This window comes from Lithobates pipiens, unplaced genomic scaffold (assembly GCF_037356315.1).
Source record: "Lithobates pipiens isolate NorthernLeopardFrog02 unplaced genomic scaffold, aLitPip1_a1.2 Scaffold_18, whole genome shotgun sequence".
NCBI classification, from domain to species: Eukaryota; Metazoa; Chordata; class Amphibia; order Anura; family Ranidae; genus Lithobates; species Lithobates pipiens.
In genome coordinates, this window is record NW_027507758.1 from 298,310,032 (window position 1) to 298,330,295 (window position 20,264).

General features: G+C 42.5%; 1 protein-coding gene across 2 annotated transcripts in view; it reads left to right on the forward strand.

The window, feature by feature from the left end:
* The first annotated feature begins 469 nt into the window (after positions 1-469).
* The window catches only part of ATG5 (autophagy related 5), a 286,210-nt gene continuing 266,415 nt past the window's right edge, over positions 470-20,264 (forward strand). For both annotated transcript variants that reach the window (XM_077487175.1, XM_077487174.1), the window contains exons 1-3: positions 470-571; positions 9,794-9,963; positions 16,393-16,520. In XM_077487175.1, coding sequence (XP_077343301.1) covers positions 9,844-9,963; positions 16,393-16,520 — 248 coding nt within the window. In that variant the 5' untranslated portion in view covers positions 470-571; positions 9,794-9,843. The remainder of the gene's footprint in view (positions 572-9,793; positions 9,964-16,392; positions 16,521-20,264) is intronic.

Below are 20,264 nucleotides of genomic sequence, written 5' to 3' on the forward strand. Positions count from 1 at the left end.
ATTGCTTCAAATCAGGGACAGTCCCTCCAAATCCGGGATATTGCTCCAAATCAGGGACAGTCCCTGCAAATCCGGGACATTCCTTCAAATCAGGGACAGTTGGGAGCTATGATATGAGAATAGGAGTTGCCTATCTAGAAAATGTCAGACGAAACAAACCCAGGGGGTGATCAACTACCACCAAAAGAAAGCTCTATTTGTTGGGGGAAAAAAATTACATCCATTTTTCTTTTTTTTGCGTTTGTAGTTTTTAAATTTTATTTGGGTACAGCGTCGCAGGACTGCGCAATTGTCAGTTATAGTAACGCACAACGCAGTGCCATATTGCAAAAAAAAAAATGGCCTGGTTGGGAAGGAGGGTAAATCTTTCAAAGGTGAAATGAAACACCAACTCGTGTTTACATGGAATGGCACAACGTTCTCATGTTGAGGTTTAGAGCTGCGCGCGCCTCCTGGTTGTACCCTCTCGCTGTCCGTACGTGTTGTGAGGATGACGTCAGCTCTCGGAGGGCGGAGCTCAGCCGCACCCGGAAGCGTTGGAGAGTGCCGGGCAGAAGTGCTGGAATTTCGGGTAACAGTGGGGTTTGGTCGGGGTGAGGGGGTCCGCTGCGTGTAAGCTGTAATGGCAGTGTAGACAGGCGGCTGCTCTCCTCCATGGAACACAAACACTTATATACACACGTGTAGTCTGAGCCTCCCCGGGAGGACAGCCTGCTGCTGGGACTGTCACCTGTGTATGACTGACTGCAATCCCCCATCTGCCTTGTCATAGGGGGGAGGGGAGAGTGCCCCCATGTCAGTACAGGGTCACTGTTTACCTCACTACACCTGGCCATCTAACTTTTATTTCCTGATAATATTCACATCTTACTGCAGCCTGCTAACAGGGAGAGAGAAATAAACCACAATGAATAAAGTGATCAGAGCGCCTAGAACTGATCATACATGATTTAACTTCATATAGTCACACAGACTCAAGCTGTCCATAGATTATTAGTGTGACTGTGCTCACCTATCACTGTCATTTTCTCCTCTGAGATCATCCATAGACAGCCCAGTATGGTGTGTGTACATGTCTGATCTGCCCTCCGTACAGTCATCTCACCCTGAGATCTTCCACACACATCAGAAGATTTGGAGTGCACCCCCCCCCCGGTTTGCCCTCAGTCCTGGTTCACACTGGTGCAATGCGGGGAACCCTGCGATTCAGTGCCAGTTCCCTAATCGCACACTGTTTCACACTGACATTGCAAACCGCTGGAGGTGTCAATGTAAAGGTAATGACGCCCCCATATTGGTTTGCAGATCACAGTGCGAACTGTCAAATGGTGCACGAATCGGATCGCATGGAGTGTTAACACCCAATGCGATCTGATTAAAGTGCGCACCAAAAAAAGGGCCTGTGCCATTTTGGTGCAAATGCGATTTCAGCCATTCAGTTTGTATGGCTGAATTCACAGCGCACAGACATTGCATGTGATCTGCACAGAAATGTCAAACACAATATTCCCCACGTACACATTCATGGCAATGGCTTTAATGATGCTGGGTGCTGTAATGACCACCAGCTGGAATCCACAGACGATCTGAATTGAGAAATGTCATCAGGACACTAATGCCCCGTACACACGATCCAAATATCGTATGACCGTTTTCGGTTAATAATCGCAAGTAGAAATTGAATAGCTAAATAAAGTCACAAAAATTCTCGTACGATAGAAAAAAAAAATTGGAAGTGATGTCATGTGTTGTAATAATGTATTTGTATTGTATTTTCGGACGACAGCTATACTGACTAAACGAAAATCGTACGATCTGGAATCGTACAAGGAAAATTTCCGTGCTTGTCTGATCAAATAATATTGGATGAACCGATCCGAAAATCGTACGATCCTTCCTCAGACGACCGTTTTTGTACGATATTCGGATCGTGTGTACGGGCCATAAGGATTCCTCAGGAGGGTCCAAAGGCTAATGTGTACCGTGTGACAATGTGAATAAAGCTTTGGACCCTTCTGAGTAAGAATGAGCTCTGGTGTGTTTGCATACTCCATGTGCAGAGCCTGCCAGGAAGTCGGTGCAGCGCTGCGCTAATCACAGGCAGTGAGACATTGCCCGATCTCTGCAGCTGCGCATCAGGAAATGTCTCGCCTGTGATCAGCGCATCGCTGCGCCAACTTTCTGGCAGCCTCTGCACATGGAGAATGCGAACACGCCTGAGCTCATCCTTACTTCTGAGGAATCCTTAGTGTGCTGATGACATTTCTCACTGCACAGCAATGCGGTGCAAATCACATGCAATGTCTGTGATCGCACAAGTGTGAACCCAACCTTACATTGGATTCCTACACAAATGCCATTGCTAAGCAGACCGCTAATCCCTGTCTACCACACAGTTGAGGGATGCTGAGCACCATTCATTGCCACTTTGGCAATGGTTGCTGGCTCGCCCACATCATAAATGACTATGATCCGGGGCTGAACCCAGTGTTCAGGAGAAGTTGGAAGTCCACCTCCTGCCCTACTACTGGAGCCACAACATAGGGCACTTGTTTAAATAGAAGACTGTGTGATTGGAGGGTTCTGTGATGGGGGGACCTCTGATGTAAAGGATGGTTTAAAATGTGTTTATTTCATTAACCACTTCAGCCCTGGAAGGATTTACCCCCTTCCTGACCAGAGCACTCTTTGCGATACGGCACTGCGTCGCTTTAACTGACAATTGCGTGGTCACGTGACATTGCACACAAACAAAAGTAAAATCCTTTTTTTTCCCCACAAATAGAGCTTTCTTTTGGGGTATTTGATGACCTTTGTGGTTTTTATTTTTTGCGCTATAAACAAAAAAAGAGCGTCAATTTGAAAAAAAAAAAAAAAAAGCAATTTTTTTTACTTTTTGCTATAATAAATATCCCCAACAATTATATAAAAAAAACAAATTTCTCAATGTAGGATGATATGTATTCTACATATTTTTGGTAAAAAAATCGCAATAAGCGTATATTGATGGGTTTGCACAAAAGTTACAGTGTCTACAAAATAGTGGATAGATTTATGGCATAAATTTTTATTTTTTTAAATTAGTAATGGCAGCAATCTGCGTTTTTTTTTTTTTTTTTTTTTTTTTTTATCGTGACTGCGACATTATGACTTACACATCGGACACTTCTGATACATTTTTGGGACCAACGTCATTTATACAGTGATGACACTGATAGGGAAGGGGTTAAGTGTGTTCTAGGGAGGTGTTCTAACTGTAGGGGGGATGGGCTCACTAGAACATGACAGCGATCACTGATCCCGATGACAGGAACCAGTGGATCCCTGTCATGTCACTAGGCAGAACGGGGAAATGCCTTGTTTACAAAAAAAAATTTCCCCTTTAAGACTGGAGGGCAAAAGTGACGTTTGACAATGCTTCCGCCCTCCAATGTTAAGGAGCCAAGTGGGGGGCGGGCATCTTTCCCTCCCTCGGCATCCAGCCTGTGAGGGGAGAGGACCCGATTGTCTCTGCCGCTACCGATGGCTCTAGTAATCCATGGAGACGACCGGAGCCCTTCTCCCGCCCCCGATAAAAGTGATCTCATGGTGGATCCGTCACTGAGACCACTTTTATCTGAAAGAGGACCGTCCGCTCTTGAAGAGGATACCGGGGTTATGGCAGTGAGCTGCTGCCATAACAATGGCATTCCTCTTTAAACAGCCGACATACAACTGCAGCAGGCGGTCCTTAAGTAGTAAATAACCCTCCAGTGCAACGGGGTTATTAGAGCTAAGGGAGCTGTGACGGGCATTCATTGGAAGTGTCCGGCTATGCCCACCTTTTCTGCCCAACATCTCCATTCATAGAAGCTGTACTAGCTTTAGCATAGCCACTTGAATCCCTCTACGTATCTGCTCGATTGCTTCTACAGGGCACGGAAACTCCCTCCCCTCTACCGCTCACCACCTTTACCAGGTTCTCCCATGTGATTGGGGAGCCTAGTACTACCGCTGCTTGGTCTCATTATACACTCATAGGGGATAAAAGTACATCCAAACCCACCTCCTATCTGAGATGTATGAAACTGGAAACGGCAAGGATTTAGTCACTTCCAGTTTTGGATTGATATTTACAAGCCATTACTGGCTTGTACTGTAGTTTGTCACTTCCATGGGTGTACGCAACTTTAAAGCATGATATGTTGGGTATTTGTTTACGCAGTATAACATCGTCTTTTATATTAACCAAAAAATATAATATTATAATCTTTTTGTGCGCTAAAATTCATTAAAGTGTATTTTTTCCTAAAAAATTAGCATTTTAAAAATAGCTGCAGAAATATCCTGCGACATAAAAAATTGCACCACCATTTTATTCTCCATGGTCTCTGATTTAAAAAAATATCTAATGTTTAGGAGTTTGAAGTAATTTTTTAGCAAAAAAAAAAAAAAAGTGCTGATTTTTACATGTACACTAGAGTTTGAGAGAAGTGTCAGAATTGACCTGGGGGTAAAGCGGTTAAAAATCAGTGGTATGCCCTTACCACAACCATGCCAATACTGTAGCAAAAAGCCACATTTCTAAACCACAGAATCCCAAAGCAAAGCCCCATTCATGTTCTTAATTGGGGGAGGAAAGTTCTGGGAGGAGGAGAGCCCAGAAACCTGATGATTCAGTCATGTGACCAGCTCTCCTGTCACGGAGTGCACTCTATAGCATACAATTTATCCCAGGAATTTGTAAGGAGCATTGCGTCTCTGCATCACAAATGTTGGTGCCTGTGACAAATTCATGCACCTGATCGCATGAAGGCATTGCAGGGGTGGCACTGTGGCCAGTGTCCATAGTGGACGCCCCATTCTCAGTAGTGCATGTTCAGCCCTGGGCCGCACAGTGTCCTTAGTTGCCTTAGCAACCAATGATGCATTATGGCCTTATTCAGATGTCAGCCAGGAGACACGTGTCACTGACCAAAGATGGCCTTTGCCATCATTGGGTATTGAGGGCTGTCAGTATCCCTGGCATAGTGGTTTAAATTCATTTGTTGACAGGGGAATCTCCTAACCAGCAGCTGAATGGGGCTGAGGATATGCCGCCAGTGTGAACCCACAAGCTCTAAACAGCTGTTTATTCATGACAGCTTCCTAGCACACACATTCCTCACTCTGAGCACTGACTCAGTGTTGGTCTTAAATTATTTTTGAAGTTGTTGCAGCCATATTGACACATTTTTAAAGTGGTTCAAGCCAAGTCTGAATCTGTCACACATGTTGCTATTCTTCTGAAAACAGTTGCAAGGCTTTCATAAATTGGATGGAGGCGTGTTAACCATTCGCCGACAGCGCTATAGCCGAAAGACTGCTACAGTGCGGTTGTCAAGTTTTGGTAGGGCGTCTGTTAGAGCTGCACGATTAATCATTAAGAATCGTTATCGCAATTTTTTTCCCCATTGCGATCTTGGAAATATGATTTTAACCACTTTCAGACCGGACCATTTTGCTGGTCAATGACCAGAGGTCTTTTTACAATTTGGCACTGCGCTGCTTTAACTGGTAATTGCGCTGTCATGCAATGTTGTACCCAAACAATATTTGCGTCCTTTTTTTCTCACAAATAGAGCTTTCTTTTAAAGGTATTTGACTGACTCTGCGATTTTTATTTTTTGCGATATAAACATAAAAAGACTGCAAATTTTGAAAAAAAATGATATTTTCTACTTTTTGTTATTGGAAAAATCCAATAAACTCAATTTTAGTCATACATTTAGGCCAAAATGTATTCAGCCACATGTCTTTGGTAAAAAAAAGTCAATAACTGTATATTTATTGGTTTGCGCAAAAGTTGTCACATCTCCAACTAAGGTAAGTTTTCTGGAATTTACGCAGCTTTTAGTTTATGACTGCCTATCTCATTTCTTGAGGTGCTAAAATGGCAGGGCAGTACAAAACCCCCCCAATTGACCCCATTTTGGAAAGTAGACACCCTAAGGAAATTGATAAGAGGCATGTTGAGCCCATTGAATATTTTATATTTTGCCACAAGTTGCGGGAATATTACAAACTTTTTTTTTTTTTTTTTCCACAAAGTTGTCACTAAATGATATATTGCTCACACATGCCATGGGCATATGTGAAATGACACCCCAAAATAAATTCTGCTGCTTCTCCTGAGTACGGGGATACCACATGTGTGGGACTTTTTGGGAGCCTAGCCGCGTACGGGGCCCCGAAAACCAAGCACCGCCTTCAGGATTTCTAAGGGTGTAAATTTTTGATTTCACTCCTCACTACCTATCGCAGTTTTAAAGGCCATAAAATGCCAATATGGCACAAACCCCCACAAATGACCCCATTTTGGAAAGTAGACACCCCTAAATTTAGGGGTACACTAGTGAGACTCACAGGTAAAAAAGCACCTAGGCTGTCAGTGACTGTATCAAAACGCTACAAAAAAAACTGTTAGCGATCGCAGGGATCAGGCCTGACTCTGCGAACGCTGCAGTTATGTGTGTTGTGTTTTGTAAGTGACAGTGATCGATCGATACTGCACTTGGGTGGGCTGGGCTGGGCTTGGCGGAGGGGCTAAACGCAGGTGCTAGCAGGTATCTGGGCTGATCCCGCTAACAATGCGTTTTGGGAAACCTAAACTGCTGGCGACGCTAATATAGATCTGATCAGATACTATATTACTAAGGGAGGTGTATGCTTTGCGCGTGGGTGTTAGTGGTACTGGCACTAACCTGACGCTGCCTGGGGCGCCGCAGACCTTATCTGACCCTCAAACTTATATCACCCGCCGGTTGATCAGGGGGTTAAACCTTTATTAGGTAATAAATGGCGGGTGCCCTGAAACTATAAAAAAAATAACTAACCAACCAGCGTCACCTGTAACAGTTATATGGTGATCACTGGTGAAAGGGTTAACTAGGGGGCAATCAGGGGGCTTTATGCGGTAGTATATGGGGGTCCCTGGCGCTATAAAAAGCTGCGGCGAACCTAAATAGCTACCTGCCTAACTAGCGTCACCTGTGACACTAATACAGCTATCAGAAAAACGATCGCTTATTAGGCTGGGTTCACACTGGAGCGATGCGGGAACGCCACGAATCCGCGGCGGGTTCCCGCATCGCATGCCTCCCGGCGGCAGTTCACACTGCCCTATGCGAACTGCTGGGAGTGTCAGTGAAATGTTAATGACACCCCCAGATCAGTTCGCATATCGCAGTGCGATCTGCAAACTCGGACAGGAATCGGATCGCATGGTGTGAACACCCATGTGATCCGATTCTGCTGCGGACCAAAAAAAGGGTCCCATGCGAGTTTGCGGCGGGTGCGATGCGAATTCAGCCATACTATCTGTATGGCTGAACTCGCATCGCACAGAGATCGGATGTGATTTGCACTGCAGTGCGATGCGAATCACATCCGTTCTCATAAACTGCTGCAATGTGAACCCAGCCTTAGTGACACTGGTGACGGGGGGTGATCACGGGGTTAAACCTTTATTGGGGGGGGTTAGGGGGTACCCTAGAACTAAAGTGGGCTAACCCTAACTGCCCTAACAGTTATTACAGTCACAAATGACACCAATGCAATAATAAAAAAAAAAAAAAAAAAGAAAAAAATGCAATTGGTGTCACTGTGACTGGGGGTGCAGGGGTTATTGGGGGGGTGATCGGGGGGGGGTGAAGGGGGGGGGGTGAGAGTGTGCCTGGCATGTTCTACTGTGTAGTGTAGTGTTGGTTTAACTCACCGATCCTCTCTCCTCGGTGCCGGAACGAAAAATACCGACACGGAGGAGAGATTACATCACTTCCTCTGCCTGTGTTTACATTACAGGAGAGGAAGTGATGTCATGCTGCACTTCCATTCGTCAGGAGCGATCGCAAGGGGGTGGCCATGAATGAATGGCCGCCACCCCTCATCCCGGATTGCTCCTGCACGGTATCCGACCGCCGCTGGCACCGGGGGGGGGGGGCCGATCGGGCCCCCCATCCGCGGGAAGGCAGGGACGTACAGGTACGCCCATATGCCTGCCCGTGCCATTCTGTCGACGTACATCGCCGTGCGGCGGTCGGCAACTGGTTAACTTGACACCAACAAATGTCAGAAAAAGGTTTAGTGTTTAAGTGGTTAATCTTCCCTCATGTTCACGCCAAAGTGCATTCCTTCAATCTAAAGGACAAATTGTTACAATGTTTAGACTGCTAAAGAATGTTGTGATTCTGGCAGAATGACTTTTTTCTTTTCTTTTGAGGGCTGTCTGCTTTAGCAGAGCAGAGAGAATTCTCTGCATAGAAAGAATCGGGAAATACTTTTTTTTTCTATAAAATTATTTACAACCCCCAAACATTTTATATACCGTATTTATCGGCGTATAACACGCACTTTTTTTCCCCTTAAAATCAGGGGAAAATCGCGGGTGCGTGTTATACGCTGATCCTCTGTGATTTCTGGGCTCTGAGCAGCTTTCAGCCACCTTCGGCCCTTCTCACGGCAGAAAACCGCAGAGAAGGGCCGAAAGCCGTCGAGTATGGCCGAGCGCCGCCGATACCCAGGACATCTCGGCGGCGCCATTTTTAAAAATAAAAGCTGACATCACTGAGGGGACAACGATGCACAAGGCTGCAATGACGGACAGGCTGCAAATAACACTGACAAGGCTGCATTGATGGGCATTTAAATGTAAGTTTTTTTTCCTTAAATTTCCCTCCTAAACTTGGGGTGCGTGTTATTTGCCGGCGCGTGTTATACGCCGATAAATACGGTATATATAATATTAGTGGAGACCCTAGAGAATAAAATGGTGGTTATTGAAATATTTTATGTCACACTGGATTTGTGCAGCAGTCATTCAAATGCAATTTTTTGGGAAAAAATTACACTTTAATGAATTAAAAAAAAAAAACTAACCAGTGTAGTTAGCCAAATTTTTTTGAAAGATTTTACGCTGCGAGAATTGGGATCTTTTTATTCGAAGCAAAAAAAAATTGTGATTCTCATTTTGGCCAGAACCGTGCAGCTCTAGCGTCTATTGACATCTTCTCAAAATCCTGCATGCCATGGGGGCACGCTCTGTGATCACTGTGTCCTTCAGTCAAAGCTGATCACAGATTGAAGTAGGGGCCAATTACAGCGGTCCTTTACCATGTGATCAGCTGTGTCCAATCACAGCTGATCCCATGTAAACAAATGCTGGTTATCAGCATTTCCTTTCCTAAGCACTGTCACTGTGTGAAGAAAGGTAAGCCGATAACCGTAATAATCAGGGCACTGCAGCATATCAGTGTCCATCAGTGCAGCCTCATCAGTGAAGAAGAAAAATTATTTATTGGCAAAATCTTATAACAGAAATAAAGAAAAAAACTTTTTTTTTTTCAGTCTTTGTTTAGCAAAAAATAAAAGCCAGATAGTGATTAAATGCGACCAAAAGAAAGCTCTAGCTGTCCAAAAAAAAAAAGTTATATTGGTACAGTGTTACATGACCACACAATTGTCGTCCAAAGTGCAATAGCACTGAAAGCTGAAAACTGGCCTGGGCAGGAAGGGGGTGAAAGTGCCCAGTAGGCAAGTGGTTAAAAGGACCATACCACCAGAAGAGTGTTGCGAATGCTTTATTGAATCTCCCCCATTGTGTTTTTGTCTTATAAATTAAAAGATTCGGTCCTTAAAAAACAGTCAGAAAATATAAGTGCAAGTAATTTACTACACACATCATGGCTATTGGCATCACACTGTCAATTGATTGCTTATAATATTCCGTGGTAATGGTCTTTCCTGTAATGGTTCACATATATTCTTTCTGTCATAGTTTTTCATAGACTGTTGAATGAAACCTCCTGGTCTATATGTGGGATACAGATGGCGGGAAGAATGACAGATGACAATGATGTCCTACGAAAAGTTTGGTATGGGAGAATACCAACATGCTTCACATTATATCAGGACGAGCTAACAGAAAGAGAAGCTGAACCATATTATGTAAGTGCTATCAGGATATATATGTATGGCTGGCATTGCTTTGTGACCATAATGCTTTGTAACTTTGGATGTTCTTATTTGAAATCTTTTACAAATATAAACCTGAATTTATATTTTTTGTTCTAAGGCTCCATTGGGCGACTAGTGCCTGTGTGAATGTGAGCTGCTAGCTGCAGCCTCCAAGCCCTGTTTATGTTGGCTACAGCTATCCGTGGCTGTCTGCCCAGCCAGCAATAACCTGCAGTGATCGCTAATAAATGTATTTTGTGTGCTACCAGCAGCGATCACCACAGGTAATTGATGGCTGGACAGACAGCCATGGATAATCGTGGCCACCGCTGACCTGTCATTAAAGTGTAAAGGGCTTAACAGCCACAGCTGTCCACTCACAAGTGGCTGAAACAGCTGCAGAATTTAGGAGATTTCTGTCACTGTCATATGCAGTGGCGCTAGTTGCCTGTACAAATGCAGTCTAATTGTTAGCTGTGTACAAATAGTTGTTCTATATTATTCCAGAAGTCCTTTTTATTTTATTTTTTTGACACTTACAGAAAAAGTATCTAATCTTTTTATCTGCATGGTAGAGTAGTACCCAGCATTTTCCTGACGCTTTCTATATTGACACCAAGTGCTTGTCAATGATGCCACTTCAATACAGGGCACTTTCGCCCCCTTCCTTCCCAGCCCAATTTTCAGCTTTCATCGCTCTAGCGCTTTCAGTGACAATTGCGCGGTCATGCTACACTGTACCCAAATGAAAGTTTTATCATTTTGTTCGCACAAATAGAGCTTTATTTTGGTGGTATTTATTCACGACTCCGTTTTTTATGTTTTGCGATATAAGCGCAAAAAAAGCGGAAATTTGGAAAAAAAAACATTATTTTCTTTTTTCTATTTTAAAAGAAATCCAATAAAATAAAATTTTGTCATAAATTCAAGCCAAAATGTATTCTGCTACATGTTTTTGGTAAAAAAAAATTCAGTTAAGTGTATAATAATTGGTTTGTGTGATCACGGACATATGTACGCAAATGATCATGTACATATGTGTGCAGGTGATCACGTACATATGTGTGCAGATAATCATTGGGACATGTGATTTTAGTGGGACGTATGTGGGGGACATGTTTTTATTATTAGGGACATGTATGTTTTGGGGACATATGTGGGGACTGTGTTTACACTGTGTGGTGTGTTGTGTGTTTACACTAGACTGGTGATCAGTGAGTAAAAAGCTGTAAAAAGCAGCTCATACTCACTGATCACCAGCCGTCTGCAGCGTTCTGCTCTCCTCTCCTCAGCGATGACTTCTGTGTGAGGAGAGGAGGAGCTGATTGCCTAGCAACCGGCTGTTTGTTTACATCACATGACGGCCGTGATTGGACACGGCCGTCATGTGATCAGGAGGGCAAATCACAGAGCCCTCCTGCCGATCTGAGATGCGCCGTGTCCGGGTGACACGAGCACATCGGGATCGCGCCGCTGCGCGGGCACGCTTCTTCTGAAGGACGTTCCTGAACGTCCTATCAGAAGTAGACGGCTCCCACCCGGCCGTATATGTGCATTGTTTTCAGTGAGGCTTATTCTAATCAATGTGACTCAGAATGGTGCGATTTTGGAAAAGGTTCCTGCACTACTTTGGTGTGATTTACAGTAGGATTGCACCAATACCTTTTTTTATTTTTGCGTCACCGCTTACCGATACCTTTTGCAGTGAGATTTCAGCCTATATAAAATAAATGGGCTCAAATCGCACTGCAAAAAAAAAATTGCATGCGATTTGAACAAGAATGCAGTGCCAGTTTCCTGTGCCGCTCCTGTGTGAAACCAGACTGAAGCCTGGGTTCACACAGGAACGGTGCAGGAAACTATATGTGATTTGGACAGGAATCTCACTGCATTCCTGTTCAAATCACATGCATTTTTTTTTTTTTTACAGTGTGATTTCAGTATATTCATTTTGTATGGGGTCAAATCGCACCGCAAAGGTATTGGTTTCAGATATTGAAGCATTAGTATGAGTGCTCGTGCAAATGCTTAGCATCGATACTGATATCCGTATCAGTGCAACCTTCATTTACAGTGTAACTTTGTCCATAGAAAATGAAAAGTCGCATTATGCTATTGCATCAGTCGCATTGCAGTAGTGTGAATTGTGCCTCAATAATAACAGGATCTACTAAATAAAAGCTAATTCAGTGCTGTATAGATCCCCAAACTTAATAATGTAGAATAAGAATTAATAATCTGAAAAAAATGTTGTGTATCCTGAAGTGCTTCCTAATCCTAATCCATAGCTGAACCATGCAGTTAAGCAGGATAGGACAACTGATAAAGGGCTTTTCTCTCTCTCCTGATATATCATCATGCAGCCTTTTTGCTTTTAAAATGCTAGGGCATTCTGTGAATACTGGGCAGCATGGGACCTGGAAAACCATTGTGTGCCAGTTCTCACCACATGCAGTCCAGTAAGTTTTTATTTATTTATTTTTTGTTCCTGCATCAAAAAAGCATGGAAAGTAGGTTATATGGTTTTAAATGGCATAGTTCACACCAGTGCAGTCAGTTCCAGAAAAAAAGTAGAACCTGCTGCATTTTTTCCTGCTCTAGACTGTACTGGAACGCTGTAAAAGGCATAAAAATGCACTGGAACGCACCTAAATGCACCAAAAATGCACTGGAACACATGTCCTTATGTAAGGTTAAGGGCCAGTTCAAATCATAACATGCAGTCCAGTGCATTTTTTTTTTCTGCATCAAAACGCATGGAAAGTAGGTTATATGGCTTTCAATGGCATAGTTCACACCAGTGTTTGCAGTTCCAGAAAAAAAAATAGAAAATGTTGCATTTTTCCTGCACTGGACTATACTGGAATGCTGTAAAATGCATCAAAAAAGCACTGGAACACACTTGCCCTTCTTTAAGGTTATGAAAAAAAGAGGGGAGGTGGAATTCCCTGGAACACATCAAAAACGCACTGGAAAACACAAGTCCTTATTTAAGGTTAAGAAAACAAGAGGGGGGGGGGGGAACTGGAACGCATCAAAAACGCACATGCAGAAAAGCATCTGGACTGCGTCTCTCTGGTGTGAACTGGCCGTAAGGAAAAAGATGGGGAAAAATGCACTAGACTGCACCAAAAACACAACAAAACTGCACTGGAACGCATCAAAAACACACAGGCAGAAAAGCATCTGGAACTCATTCGGACTGCGTTTCTATGGTGTGAACTGGCCATGTAACTATGTAATATGGCTCTGTAAGAAAATAAAACTTTTTGTGGACTTGTTTGAAACTTTATTGTTGTGTCCCTTCAGTTTTTTTTTTCTCTGTTTACAAGAAAGCAGAACGAGTTCTGAGAATAATTGATGGGCTGACCAGTGAGTAATTTCTAGCACTGTTGTCAGTAAATTGCATTTTGTTCATTTCCAGTAAGCCGTTGAATATGGACATATAGCTGTTTGCTTCCTTCTTGGGTTCAATTTACATTTCTCTGTCATGTGTAATGTAAGATTGACAGTCAACTCAAAATCAAAGTTCTCAACCATTTAGTAGTTTGCACTTAAGAGCAAGTTTAGAGCAGGAGTCTTCCATGTTTATCCTGCCCTATATTCTCCTTTTCTTTGAAAGTCATAATTGGGCATGTATAATGCATCATTTTATGAAATTATAAATAGAATAGGTTGTATTGTAAAAGCCTTTGATGTAGCTTTAACATTTTTTCAACATGTCTGGCTGTGTGACTGGTAGGTTTACGTAGTTGGGGGTGAGTCAGCAACTAGATTCACTTTGCAACCTGCAGCATTGTAAAAAAAAAAAGAGAATGTAACAAAAAGAGTGACTTGGATAGTATAAAATATGAACTCTAGAGAAGTATCAGGAAAAATTAAGATGTTGCTGTAGCAGGATTGACTGACCTATAGAATAGGGTTCCACTGTTCTTTTTTTTTTTTTTATATTTATAAAAAACCTGTATTTTCTACTAGAATATTACTTAGAACTCAAAGATTATATATACCGTATTTATCGGCGTATAACACGCACAGGTGTATAACACGCACATTCATTTTGAGGCAAGTTTCAGGAAATTTTTTTTTTGTATTGGCGTATAACTTGCACACACAATTTGCACCCGATTTTCATGGTGAAAAAGTGAGTGTTATATGCCAATAACTACAGTGTGTATATGTGTATATATGTGTGTGTGTGTGTGTGTGTGTGTGTGTGTGTATATATATATATATATATATATATATATAAGCTTTAACTGACCATTGTGTGGTCATGCATGTGGCTCCCAAACAAAATGGACGTCCTTTTTTCCCACAAATAGAGTTTTTTTTTTAATGGTATTTGATTACCTCTGCAGTTTTTATTTTTTGCACTATAAACAAACAGTGTCAATTTAGAAAAGAACGCAATATTTTTTACTTTTTGCTATAATAAATATCCCCAAAACAGTATTTTATAATTTTTTTCCCTTAGTTTAGGCCGATATGTATTCTTCTACATATTTTTAGAAAAATCGCAGTAAACGTTTGATTGATTTGTGCAAAAGTTATAGCATCTACAAAATAGGGGATCATTTTATGGCTTTTTTTTATTAGTAACGACGGCGATCTGCGATTTTTATTGTGACTGTGACATTATGGCGCACAGATCAGACACTTTTGTCAATATTTTGAAACCATTCATATATATACAGCGATCAGTGTGATTTAAAAATGCAATGATTACTGTGTAAATGCAGTGAAGGGGTTAACCAGAAGGGGGCGCTGCAGGGGTTAAGTGTGTCCTAGGGAGTGAGTCTAACTGTGGGGGGGAGGGGCTATGTGTGACACGACACTGATCAGAGCTCCCGATCACAGGGAGCTGTGATCAGTGTCACTAGGCAGAACGGGGAAATGCTTGTTTACATCAGCATTTCCCCATTCTTTCTCTTTGTGAGACAATCGCGGGTATACCTACGGACATCGAGTCCGCGGGACCCACGATCACACTCAAGGTGCTCGTGGTAGGGTCACGCATTTGTGACCACATGGCAGCAAATTTAAAGGAACATACCTGTACGCCCATTTGCCTGTCCATGCCATTCTGCAGATGTATATAGAAATGCGGCGGTCGGCAGGCAGTTAAAATTGTGCTCACTAGTGGAATGGTGACAAACTACGATACTTAAAAATCGGTGAAAAAATAATTGAATATCAATTGCAAAAACTCTGCGCCATACAAAACGTGTAAATACAATTATATAACGAAAAAGCTGCACCCTATAAAAGGGGAGTATATAACTCCTCAATAATGTATTAATAGTGATTAAAACATTGTTTTATGTTATAATATTGTGCATTATGTATTTTTTCCTATGGTTCACTAGATAGGATTTGCACTGATACATTTGACATTATACGAAGTAATTAGAGCGCCCCAAAAATTGCTATTGATACTTAAAAATCGACAACACTTTCAGAATTTTTACAAGTTACCTGTTTAGAGTTACAGCGGAGGTCTAGCACTAAAATTATTGCTCTCGCTCTAACGTTCAAGGCGATACTTCACATGAACACCATCTACTTATGTATGTGTTTACTTTTGCGTACGAGCACAGATGGATGGGGGCACTTTACATTTTTATTTTTACACTGTCCCTTTAATTTTTATTTTATTTTTGAATTACTTTTATCCCTATCACAAGGGATGTAAACATTCCTTGTAAAGGAAGCATACGTCTTTTTATGGAGAGATCTCCTCTACCTCTTGAAACTAAAGTTCTCTACCTTTTGAAACGAATCGAAAAGAAAAAAAAATTGATCTTTTGTTGTAAACATTTTTTTTTTTTTTAAATCTGCCCTAGACTGGAAGTGATGTCATGACCCCAGTCCTCCTAGATGATAGAGGTGATCCAGCCACGCAAATCGTTGGCTTGTTTCGTGATTAAAAACCGTAAGCCTGGGAAACATAGAGTGGTGGGAAGGTAGGGACGACCTCTCCCGCTGCACCTGAAAGCGATCCAGCGGCTAAATAGCACCTTGGACTGCTTTCAGGAGAGAGAGAAAATCGCTGGCTGAAAAAAAAAATACTGTGGTTATTGCTGATATCTTCTTGTAAACTACTTCAAAACTGCAATGTATATTTACGCATTGCGGTTGGCATGTGAATATACAGTGTGTGTATATATGTACTGTAAATAATATACCTCTCTGGCTTCCTGGCCCATGGTAAAAACACGAAGTGGAAGAAAACAAAGTGAGCGAATCTCTGGTTTTGCTCAGTATTAATGTTGTGGGACAACCCTAAATGTAGGATTTTCTTTTACTTTCTCTTTCAAAGATAATGTTAAAGATGTAAAGTATTTAATTTCAAACCCATGTCTTTTGCTTACACTTTTTTTTTTTTTTTTATAATTGAGATTACAATTTTTGTTGCAGTTACTTTTACCTCGTGTGAGCTACCTTACCCTGGTAACCGATAAGGTTAAGAAACATTTTCAGAAAGTTATGCGGACAGAAGATATCAGCGAAATTTGGTTTGAATACGAAGGCAGTCCTCTGAAATGGTAGGTGATCAGAATATATGTTCACAGATTTCAATATATATAAAACCTGTTATTGTGCAATGACACCCCTGGAGTAACCATCATAGCTGCTTTTCATGCATATGCATTTACCAGGCCCTGAGGCTTGGTAATAAATTCTCCTTTTCTGTCATAAAAGGATAAATGCAGGAACAGACACGCTTGTTTAGTGTGACTGAAGGGTCATCGTTGAAAGGATTAGTCTTAGATGCAGAAAAGAGTAGGATACTATAGAGCAGTGATGGTGAACCTTGGCACCCCAGATGTTTTGGAACTACATTTCCCATGATGCTCATGCACTTTGCAGTGTAGTTCAGCATCATGGGAAATGTCGTTCCAAAACATCTGCAGCGCCAAGGTTCACCATTACTGCTATAGAGGGTTGCATGCAACATTTAAGTCAGCTCTACAAGGTACAATGCTGGACAACCATGGGTTGTTCACTGAGCTGTTTGGCTAAGAAAATCCTTTCAAGCCCAGTGGATGAGAGGTGCTTCAAAGTTGTCAACACATATTAGAAACGTGATGTGATATTTATTCATGGAAATAATAACTAATACTGTCACCTTTTAAGCAAGAGACTCCAGTTATACTCATCACTCTCTTTTATTTTCAGAATCTCAGTGCCTTTATAATTCTGAGGGAGATTTCTTGAAATAATTCAACTTTGTTAAAAACATGTTGATCCTGCCAGTTCAGTCCCCGTTTTAACCTGTCCACGGCAGGTATGGAAGCAAATCTGTGTAGCTGTGGTCAGTTTGTGTCCCTGTGATCACTGTTGGGAGTTACAGGATGCCGGGCCAACAAACAGCATCCCTGTATCTCCCACGGACAGTTGTGTGGCAACTCCTTCAAGCCCCTATTTGTTTAGTAAGAGGGCAGGCCTATTTTACAGACACAGTGGGGAAGTTCCCCATCTGCGGCTTACATCACTCATAGTGGGTGAGATTATTACATAGGAGGTGGGCAGTGGGCAGTATTACATCACACAAACAGGGGGAAGTACTTTTCTGTCTTTGTATGCTCCATTTCAGGACCAGCTTTAGTTTTTGTAAGGATTCAGCTGGGAGGTGCCTTCAAGACTGTAGCTGGTTCTGGAACATAGCAAACAGTTGGGGAAGGTATTTCCCTGTTGTGTGTTTGATGTAAGCCTGCCTGCCTACCTGCTGTGTCACCTAATCCCGCCCATGTGCCAGTCTGCTGTGTGTGACGTAATTCCACAGATGGGGCACTTCTCCACTGTGTATGTAATTAAACCTGCCCCGCCCCTTCTAAAGAGACATGCACTCCCCCCGCTATAGTTAAGAGGGACTGATAAAAACCTTAAAAAGTTTATTTTCTTAAAAAACAAAAGGTGTGTTGAGACATGTAACTTGTTAGGATGTATTACATTAGCTTTTTGAAGCAGTGTGATCACAAATACCTTAAAGATTTCCATGCACAAATATTAAAGCCGTGGCTCATTATGATAGATTTTGCTGTAACTGAGCAACAGACTTGCTGTACATGCAGTACAAAAGATACGCCTCCTTTATAACAGATCTTGGGTTGGAAAATGCAATGAAATACTTTTTCTTCTGTAAGGATGTCCCCATATAAAAGAGCTAAACAGTAATTTTATCCTGGACTGTATCTTTATCTGTCACTAGGAAACAAATCCCAGTTTACACTGCATAATTTTGCACACAAGGGAGATGTTATTTGAAGTTGTTGAGCAGAAGTCGCCTGCCAATGTTTTAACCATTGGTACACATTGTAAAATATGTGTTATTGTGTTTATTTTTAATTAAACTGCCAATAAAAAAAGTACCGTATATACTCGAGTATAGGCCGACCCGAATATAAGCTGAGGCCCCCAATTTACCCCCAAAAAAACTGGCAAACTTATTGACTCGTGTATAAGCCGAGGGTGAGACATGCCTGTCCATCCCTGTGTGTGTGTCCGTCCATCCCTGTGTGTCCGTCCATCCCTGTGTGTCCGTCCATCCCTGTGTGTCCGTCCATCCCTGTGTGTCCGTCCATCCATCCCTGTGTGTGTGTGTGTCCATCCATCCATCCATCCCTGTGTGTGTGTGTCTCCATCCATCCATCCATCCATCCCTGTGTGTGTGTGTCTCCATCCATCCATCCATCCATCCCTGTGTGTGTGTGTCTCCATCCATCCATCCATCCATCCCTGTGTGTGTCTCCATCCATGTGTGTGTGTGTGTGTGTGTGTGTGTGTGTGTGTGTGTGTGTGTGTGTGTGTGTCCAGCCTACCTTTGTCCCGAGCCTCCGTCCCGTGCCTTGCCTCCTTGCCTCCGTCCCGTGCCGTGCCTTGCCTCCTTGCATCCGTCCCGTGTCGTGCCTTGCCTTGCCCCCGTCCCGTCCCGTCCCGTGCCGTGCCTTGCCTTGCCTCCGTCCCGTGCCCTCTTCGTCGGCGGCCATTGTAAAATTCAAAAGCTGCGCCGCCGCCTTCGCCTGTGATAGGCGGAACACTGAATTTCCCAGCAGCCTGTGTTCCGCCTATCACAGACGTCGTATCATCCTCGTCCGTAGTACGAGGATGATACGATGTCCGTGATAGGCGGAACACAGGCTGCTGGGAAATTCAGTGTTCCGCCTATCACAGGCGAAGGCGGAGCCTTAGGCGCGGCTTTTGAATAGAATGGCCGCTGTCTGTCTGCTCGACACGCTGATCGAGCGGGCAGACAGCGATGACTCGAGTATAAGCCGAGGGGGGCACTTTCAGCCTCAAAAAAGAGGCTGAAAATCTCGGCTTATACTCGAGTATATACGGTAGGTTTGATTTAGATTCTAAATGATTCTCCAAACACTGCTATACTTTGCTGTCTAATAGAGCTGCACAATTCTGGATAAAATGAGGATCACAATTGGAATAAAGACCACGATTCTAAGGCAAGAGATTAGAATGGTGGCTAAACATGATGATCGAAAGGACAGAAAGGCAACTGGTTGTGGATCAGGAAGAAATAATAGAGGCAGAGTATCAAATGTTCAGGGTAGAAAGAGTGAAAGGGAAGAAGAAGCTGACTATTGCTTATAAACAAAAATGTGCCTAAAATCAGGTTACAGCATTTACATGAGTTTACAAGCATTTGACATGTCAAATACCTCAAAGTCAGTCCTGAACCCATTTTTTTTGCATTCCAAAAAAAAAACCCTTCTAAACTCAGTTGCCTGGAAACTACTATAAATGACACCCTGTGTACAAGTACAGAGAAGATGACATAGAGGAGAGTTCAGGGGCAGCTGAAAAACTGCTCCTAAACGTCTGTTTACCAGCAGCAGTGTACATGAGGCTTTAAACTTTGATGTAGTTATAGAAGGCAGAATAGGAGGAAAGAGAGCGAGCATGAGATGAGCTATTACAGAGGAGAGTGAGAAAGAGAAGGCGGAAGGGAGAGAAAGCACTGATCTGATTGTGGGTAGAGGTTGGAAAAGGCTAATGCCTAGTATACTCGATCAGAAAATTGGATAAAAAATACAGTTTTCATAGCGATCGTCCAATAATCTAATTGTGAGTACACGTCTTTCTAGAGCCGTTCATGCAAAGTTATTTGAAGGGACAAATACGAAAATGTTTCTCGTACGATAACAGAACTAACTATTTTTGTTTACGCAGTACAGTATTAATCTGAAAAAAATTGCAAGACCAAGCATGCTTGGAAACAAAAGAATACAATACATTACATTACTTCTGAAGTTGTATTCTGTCATAGGAGA